The sequence below is a fragment of the Oncorhynchus tshawytscha genome, linkage group LG19 (assembly GCF_018296145.1).
Source record: "Oncorhynchus tshawytscha isolate Ot180627B linkage group LG19, Otsh_v2.0, whole genome shotgun sequence".
Taxonomy (NCBI): Eukaryota; Metazoa; Chordata; class Actinopteri; order Salmoniformes; family Salmonidae; genus Oncorhynchus; species Oncorhynchus tshawytscha.
The window spans coordinates 4,153,274-4,162,333 of NC_056447.1; the positions used below are offsets into that span (position 1 = coordinate 4,153,274).

The following is a 9,060-nucleotide window of genomic DNA, read 5'->3' on the forward strand; positions in this document are numbered from 1 at the left end:
AAATGTGTCTTCCGCATTTAACCCAACTCCTCTGATTCAAAGAGGTGCGGGGGGCTGCTACATCCATGTCTTCAGCACCCGGGGAACAGTGGGTTAACTGCCTTGCTCAGGGGAAGATGACAGATTTTGACCTTGTCAGCTCGGGGATTCCATCCAGCAACTTTTCAGTTACTGGCTCAACGCTCGAACCACGAGGCTACCTGCCACACTGTGTTCACAGAGGGGCCCGGTTTACATAGCTAGGCAGCTAGTCTACTGGTTCCAAAAATGTACTTCAGAATATCAGCAATTAGAATTACAGATTTTTCTGTAATTTAAGGCATTTAAGGCAAGGATACTTATAGGTCTCCCCTTTGTCTGGTGAGTTACTGGTTAGCTAGGTCTTCAGCCAGCGTGGACCAAAAGAGGGGGAAGAGTCGCTCAAAACTCAGATACAGTTATGTCAATACATGAAGAGATGCCAAATGGAAGAAGTATAAAAGTTCTTGATATCATTGATAGTTATTGTTTATGAATATTGTCTGGCAGTCTATATAGTACCCAGACCTCATCCTGTCCAATTCTTACTGAAAAAGTCCCAGATTAAACATGGCTGACATTTCCATTTGGGCAAGCTAGCTACGTTAAACAGCCAACATTTTTGTCTATATTGATTATTTTATAATAACCAAACAGTTGCATAAACCAACACAAATCATTTGTGAAACCATGATGTGATGTGGATTTTGCATTCTAATTTCAATGTGCTTGAGACAACCCCCTTGGGTTGTGCCATGGCGGAGATCTTTGTGGGCTATACTCAGCCTTGTCTCAGGATGGTAAGTTGGTGGTTGAAGATATCCCTCTAGTGGTGTGGGGGCTGTGCTTTGGCAAAGTGGGTGGGGTTATATCCTTCCTGTTTGGCCCTGTCCGGGGGTGTCCTCGGATGGGGCCACAGTGTCTCCTGACCCCTCCTGTCTCAGCCTCCAGTATTTATGCTGCAGTAGTTTATGTGTCGGGGGGCTAGGGTCAGTTTGTTATATCTGGAGTACCTCTCCTGTCCTATTCGGTGTCCTGTGTGAATCTAAGTGTGCGTTCTCTAATTCTCTCTTTCTCTCTCTCTCTCGGAGGACCTGAGCCCTAGGACCATGCCCCAGGACTACCTGACATGATGACTCCTTGCTGTCCCCAGTCCACCTGGCCGTGCTGCTGCTCCAGTTTCAACTAGGACCTGAGCCCTAGGACCATGCCCCAGGACTACCTGACATGATGACTCCTTGCTGTCCCCAGTCCACCTGGCCATGCTGCTGCTCCAGTTTCAACTGTTCTACCTTATTATTATTATTCGACCATGCTGGTCATTTATGAACATTTGAACATCTTGGCCATGTTCTGTTATAATCTCCACGCGGCACAGCCAGAAGAGGACTGGCCACCCCACATATGCTCTCTCTAATTCTCTCTTTCTTTCTCTCTCTCGGAGGACCTGAGCCCAAGGACCATGCCCCAGGACTACCTGACATGATGACTCCTTGCTGTCCCCAGTCCACCTGACCGTGCTGCTGCTCCAGTTTCAACTGTTCTGCCTTATTATTATACGACCATGCTGGTCATTTATGAACATTTGAATATCTTGGCCATGTTCTGTTGTAATCTCCACCCGGCACAGCCAGAAGAGGACTGGCCACCCCACATAGCCTGGTTCCTCTCTAGGTTTCTTCCTAGGTTTTGGCCTTTCTAGGGAGTTTTTCCTAGCCACCGTGCTTCTACACCTGCATTGCTTGCTGTTTGGGGTTTTAGGCTGGGTTTCTGTATAGCACTTTGAGATATCAGCTGATGTACGAAGGGCTATATAAATCAATTTGATTTGATTTTTGACTTGATTTGAGATGACCTCAATGTGTCCATGTCACTTGTTGACATAGGTGTTTCAAAGCACTGTCAGTCAAGATGAGCTCCCTGCCCACTCAGCTATTAGCTCCCCTCCCACTCAGCCTGTCTTTTCAGACTTCCTGATAGTTAGACATGAGAGAAAATGTACATTTTCTCGAATTCATAGAATTTGTATTGGGAAAAATATTACGGGGGATGTTTTGGTCACTCAAAAGGCTATTTTACATAGAAATCAGGATGACTGTGCGGGACCTTTAAACCATATTAATAATCAATCAATGCAGATTAAGTAAATACATGCCATCTCCAAGAGCTTGTTGTTGTTTTTAAAAGCAAAGATGGTGGATTGATGGGGGTCAAGGTTTTTTTCACAAAACACACAGGAACATGAGGATGGCTGAAGAAGCGCAATTACATTACTGTAAGTAGTCACAGAGGAAGATAGATGGCAGTAGAACACTTCTCAAAATCTCCCTTGCAAGCTGCCTTCCCTCATGCTTTACTGTCAGATAGCTACATAACAAAGTAGCACCACAATTCCACTGGCTCCTGACCCAAATCTTCTGAGAACTGCCAAACAAAAAGGCTGCATTTACACAGGCAGCCCAATTCTAATATTTTTTCCATTAATTGGTTCATTGACTGGTATTTGATTGGTTCATATCTTTTCACATCAGATCTTTTTTTTAGAGCTGATCTGATTGGTCAAAATACCAATTAGTGAAAAAAATATTAGAATTAGGCTGCCTGTGTAAACGCAGCCTAATGGACCCCTTATCTCCACTTGCGTTTTCAGTAACCATGTTTAGATTTGGTCAGCCAAACAAATGTCACCACTTTCCAAAGAGCAGAATCATCACAGTCTGTTTACCATGACTTAAAATATTCATAACGCCACTGAATGAAACCGCTGAAGCGAAGGGAAAAAATGTATATAACTTTAGGTGTATGGATATTTTAATGTTTGACCATGTTGCTTAGCTTCACATAAACATGATACATGACCAAGTAGCTATTGACACATTAAACTGCAGTACTACACTGCACAACTGCTAATCATACATGTTACAAAGCCGTTATACTCTATTTCATATCATACACAGAAAATTGGCCAGGGTTACCTTGTGTTGATTTTTCAGTGTAGCATTTCTAGTGTTAATTCAGGTGTTAAATTATCCCTGTAAGTGTTAAATGAACTTTTCATTGGTGTAAAAGAACCCCACTGTTGGTGTTAATAAACAGAGTTGAATGTTAGAGTGCGATTTTGTCAGTTTTACTCTGTGGGGAGTAAAATGTTCCCATCAAAACCACACCCATCATTATCATTTTCCACATTTTCTTACGTTATAGCCTTATTCTAAAATGTACGAAATAATTTTTCCTCCTCATCAATCGACACATGATACCCCATAATGACAAAGTGAAAACAGGTTTAAAAAAAACCTGACAGAAATGCCTTATTGACATAAGTATTCAGACCCTTTGCTATGAGACTCGAAATTGAGCTCAGGTGCATCCTGTTTCCATTGATCATCCTTGAGATGTTTCTACAACTTGACTGGCTGGAGTCCACCTGTGGATAAGGGTACCAAAACAATTCTGTGGATCCAATAAGACTCTTCCTAGAGCTGGCCGCCTAGTCAAATTGAGCAATCGGGGAAGAAGGGCATTGGTCAGGGAGGTGACCAAGAACCTGATGGTCACTCTAACAGAGCTCCAGAGTTCCTCTGTGGAGATGGTAGAACCTTCCAGAAGGACAACCATCTCTGCAGCACTCAGTTAGAGTGGCCAGGCGGAAGCCACTCCTTAGTAAAAGGCACATGACAGCCCGCTTGGAGTTTGCCAAAACGCACCTAAAGGACTCCGACCATGAGCAACAATATTATCTGGCCTGATGAAACCAAGATTGATCTCTTAACCTGTATGCCAAGCGTCATGTCTGAAGGAAACCTGGCACCATCTCTACGGTGAATCATGGTGGTGGCAGCAACATCATGCTGTGGGGATGTTTTTCAGTGGCAGGGACTGGGAGATTAGTCAGGATTGAGGGAAGATGAACGGAGCAAAGTACAGAGATTCTTGATGAAAACCTGCTCTCGAGTGCTGAGGACCTCAGACTGGAGAGAATGACCCTAAGCACAAGCCAAGACAATTCCGGAATGGCTTCAGGACTATACTCTGAACGTCCTTGAGTGGCCCAGCCAGAGCCCAGACTTGAATCCAATCGAACATCTCTGGAGAGACCTGAAAATAGCTGTGCCAACCTTGTAGCGTTATACCCGAGAAGACAAGGCTGTAATCGCTGCCAAAGGTGCTTCAACTAGGTAAAGGGTTTGAATAATTATGTAAATGTAATATTTCCTTTTTTTTAAATTACATTTGCAAAGATTTCTAAAAACATGTTTTTGCTTTGTCGTTTTGGGGTATTGTGTGTAGATTGATGAGGGGAAACAATTTAAACTATTTTAGAATAAGGCTGTAACTTAAAACATTTAGGAAAAAGTTAAGGGGTCTGAATACTTTCCGAATGCACTATGTACTCGTATTTAAATTGCACTTCTCTCGATATGGACACAAACTCAAGTTCAAGTACAGTATCAATGAGCACAAAATACAGAATCCAAGGCCTTGATAACCAAACATTGCAGATCTTTGTAGTCCCAAATACAGTATTTCTGGTGCAATGCTTCTCTCACCACCATTGATTTAGTTTTGAACTGATATTGGTGGTATATGTTGAATTTGTAAGTCAATAGCATTTATATAGGTCCTCTTTTCCTGTTAGGCTCCAGTCCCAGCCCAAATCCCATGGTAAGAGAGGCCTTTTACAGTAGTTGACATTAACAGGCGGACTACACCGCTCGCGTCACGTGCGCTGCAAAATACATTTAGAAATCTGTTATTCAATTATTGCACCCACACTGCTCGCGCGTGCCAACTAGCGTCTGCGTTGCCAAGGGCTAAAATAGAAGTCAGTTCTATTTCTGTTGCAGATCAGGCTGCAAGTCCTACCTCTCCCATCTCTTCATTGGATTGTAGAAGCAGGTACCCATGTGCCATCTCCTCATTGGTTATACCTACGTGGGTGACTGAAAGACAAACAAAGTCGGTGGCGGTAATGCACCTAATTTATGAAAGTTGCCAATCGCAAAATAAAGTCAAGAGAAGAAAAAAACTGGAAGGAGGAGAGATGACTAGAAACGATTCAGTTGACCGTTTGTGTGGATTAATTGGCGGAGTAGAGGACCTTGTGCATTTCAGGTAAAATAACTCAATGTTATATCCCAGGACAAATTAGCTAGCAACAGCAAGCTAGCTAAAAAGTACAAATTAGCTAGCAAGCTAGCTAGCTTGCCATAAATGTTTAATGCTTTTCGACCTGTCCCCAAATGAATATAATTGGTTCAGAGTTTGTTTTGATATTTTAACCTGCATGTCGCGATCGCGTTTTGTGTAGGGGGACAAAATACATTTATGCACGATGGCGCACGCACGCAGCCAGTTTGGGTTCCATGTAATTCCAATTGGAATCTAGCTAGTGAGAATATCCAGCATTTGGAATTTTTATTCACCTGCAACCTGAATTAAAAATGACAGCAGGGTTGGGAAGATAAACATATGAAACAAGGAACAACCATTTCAGTAACAGGTGCAATAAGATCAAGTAACAGATTGGATTAGAAAAAATGTTATTTATATTTGAGAAGCATAAGATTAATTAATGTACATGCAAAAACATAGCATGGTGAAACAATTAAAAATGAACCTGCAATAGAGCATGCTAGGAAATATGATAATAATGGGCATGGTTTTGGTTTAACTCTGGCTATTAAAACCAACACTTGGTGTTTTACACCAATGAGTGTTAATTTATGGCCTGAATTAACACTAGAAATGTTGGACTGAAAAAATCCAGACACTTCTTATCGCTTCCCTCTTTCACTGCTTTCTTTCATCCACAGTGGCATGAAATTCATTTCCTACTCCATTGACTATGTCCATCCTTTCCCCCACACAGGAAGGGAATGGTTAGGAATAGGACCTCAGCAGTATCTCAGCCAGCCAAAAAAAGCACCTGGCATTCACTAGATTGACACTCCTCTTCTCTGCCTGACTCAAGTTTGTCTGAACAGGGTGGCCTGTAGATGGATTCCTTAGCGGCTCTCGCTGCTCCAGCCCAATCTCAATCTCTCCGCATGGAGAGTTAGCAAAGCATAGAGCTGTGGGAGACCTGCGGCGGCGGCGACCATAACCCTGCGAGCTGATCTTATCCTCCGGGGCTCTGTTGACCTTTAACCTGTTGTTGAGGATGTGCAGCCGATGGACCAGGTTTTGCAGGGTGCATGTTCCCAGAGAACAGCCAGGTCTTTTCACTGAGGTCACAATGGATCTTCTGGACCTGAAAGAGATCAAAGGAGATGAGACAAGAAATCAGAGATTTACGAAGATTTCTAAAGATGACTGAAATGTAAATGGGCTTGACCAAAAAAAAGAGTCGAACGTGACATTTATAGCAGTAAAACCAAAACAAGAAACAGTGACCATTATTTAAATATAATGTGATTACCTGGAATTAAATACAGAGGAGTCCGTCTCCTCTCTCTGCCCTGGTCCACTGAGGATCCCTGAGTCTAAGGCAGAGCTGCTGTGGAGTGCTGCCCTCAAGCGACTCGGTAGCCAGCCTCTAAATCTACCAAACGAGAAGGCCTGGTTAATGCAGAACTAACCCACTTCTCCCGAGACATATCAAAGACAGAGCACACACCCTATCCAATAATCCTGTACACTCTATTGAATTAGATGGTGGCCACTGTTCGTCTTTCATCAATCAGCTTACCTCTTTTTCAAGTTGGAGTTGAGGCCAACTTTGGTGCCTTTCACCAGAGGTAAAATTGTGGCTAGAACACACAAGCAGATGGTGGTTTGAAGAGCCACTTTCATATTGGCTAGAACCTGTGAATAACAATGAAATGAATTAGCATGATTTCCAGAACAGTACAATTCTCACCTTTCCCCACGAGTAGTTGAGACAATCTCCTGGCTCCAAAAGTATACCTGGATTATACCATGCTTACATAAGAGGGTCCAAAAGGCAGGTTCCCTCCAGCCCCTGGTCATTCCTTTATTGCAGGGTTACATTTGGCCTAATGTAATAGCTGGACAAAAACTGTATTGGCAAGAATTCCTCTGTGTTCAGGAATACCATACATTCTAAATGGATGAGACTGGGTTATTTCCTTCAGTAAGAACAATATAGTAAGAAAGCTGCACCTCTGTACACACACACACACAAAACTGCTCATCTTGGACAACAAAGACAGCACCCCTGTCTATACATTCCTGCCATGACTTCAGCAACAACAAAAAATATATGTTTTACCTAATACAAGTCAGAAACAAAAGATACATTCACAAGTTCAAATGACAGAGGTGACTTACCTCAGTCTCAAAACAATTTTACTTCACCGGGAGGTTGTGAGGAAAAAGAGTAGTATGTATCCCAATGGCTCCCAGTTGCATACATTCAATCTATCCGGTCTATCCAGTGTCTTTTTCAAGGCTATAGAGTTACCTATTAGTCTGAGTGTACACAGCCAAATGAGAGGCTTTATAGGGGGGATGGGAGGGACTTATACCCGAGTGACAGTGTGGGAGGGGCTTGTGTATGTGAAAGGTTCTCTCATCCCATTCTCCAGCAGACAGCGGGATAAGCCATTGTCAGGCTCGTGAGGCCCATGTAATGTAGCACAGCTATACACTGAGTGCACAAAACATTAAGGACACCTGCTCTTTCCATGACATAGACTGACCAGGTGAATCCAGGTGAAAGCTATGACCCCTTATTGATGTCACTTGTTAAATCCCTGGAGGAAATTAGGGTTAAGTGCCTTTTCACCTTGCCGGCTAGGGTATACAAACCAGCGTTTTTTTGCCCAAGCATCAGCTGTAACTCATTGCTGATCAGACTCCACACTTGTCCTCACTCTCCTTAATCACCACTGCCACCCTACTTGACCAGACTAACCTGACCAAACTAACATTCCTCCTCTTTGTTCTGCAGTGCATGTCACATTGCACAACGCTGCGGTGCTAGCCGTATCGAGTTTTGCATCTCCATTTTTGTGCATATCGAATATTTTTTTCTGATTTTTTATTTCAGCTCATGAAACGAACACTTTACATGTTGAGTTTATATTTTTGTTCAGTGTCGTTTTGTCCCGTGGAATAGATATTGTCGATCTACAGTTAATGTTTCTCCTTATAATACTGGACTATGGGACCACCATCTTATTACATTTGCAATCGCAAAATAAATGATTTGCTTAGATTCCAACCAAAGATGATCAAAAGCCGCGCTATAAATTGTTGGACAACCCAAAGATTCCTTGATGCCCTTCCAGACTCCCTGACTCCCTCCCGACCAAGAACCCGATGGTCACTCTGACAGGGAGAACCTTCCAGAAGGAAAACCATCTATGCAGCACTCCACCAATCAGGCCTTTATGGTAGAGTGGCCAGACGGAAGCCACTCCTCAGTAAAAGGCACATGACAGCCCGCTTGGAGTTTGCCAAAAGGCACCTAAACACTCTCAGGATTCTATGATGTGATGAAACCAAGATTGAACTCTTTGACCTGAATGTCAAGCGTCACGTCTGGAGGACACCTGGCACCATCCCTACGGTGAAGCATGGTGGTGGCAGCATCATGCTGTGGGGATGTTTTTCAGTGGCAGGGACTGGGAGACTAGTCAGGATGGAGGCAAAGATGAACAGAGCAAAGTACAGAGAGATCCTTGATGAAAACCTGCTTGAACCCGATCGAACATCTCTGGAGAGAATTGAATATAGCTGTGCAGCAACGCTCCTCATCCCACCTGACAGAGCTTGAGAGGATCAGCAGAGATGAATGGGAGAAACTCCCCAAATACACTTGTGCCAAGTTTGTAGCATCATACCCAAGACTCTAGGCTGTAATCACTGCCAAAGGTGCTTCAACAAAGTACTGAGTAAAGTGTCTGAATACTTATGTAAATGTGATATTTCAGTTTTAATTTGATAAATTTTTATAAATTATCAAACATTTATAAGAACCTGTTTTTGCTTTGTCTTGATGGGGTATTTTGGGTAGATTGATGAGGGGCGAAAAACTATTTAATCCATTTTAGAATAAGGCTGTAACGTAACAAA

The 9,060-nt window shown here is 42.9% G+C and overlaps 1 protein-coding gene across 1 annotated transcript; it reads right to left on the minus strand.

The window, feature by feature from the left end:
* Positions 1-5,313: 5,313 nt before the first annotated feature.
* On the minus strand, positions 5,314-7,451 carry LOC112218256 (pro-adrenomedullin). The gene is made up of 4 exons (XM_024378902.2): positions 7,312-7,451; positions 6,710-6,825; positions 6,440-6,562; positions 5,314-6,271 (listed from the first exon to the last, which is right to left on the minus strand). Exons 2-4 carry the CDS (start codon positions 6,811-6,813, stop codon positions 5,902-5,904), a joined length of 597 nt encoding a protein of 198 aa, XP_024234670.1. The 5' UTR covers positions 6,814-6,825; positions 7,312-7,451; the 3' UTR covers positions 5,314-5,901.
* Between the last annotated feature and the right edge of the window lie 1,609 nt (positions 7,452-9,060).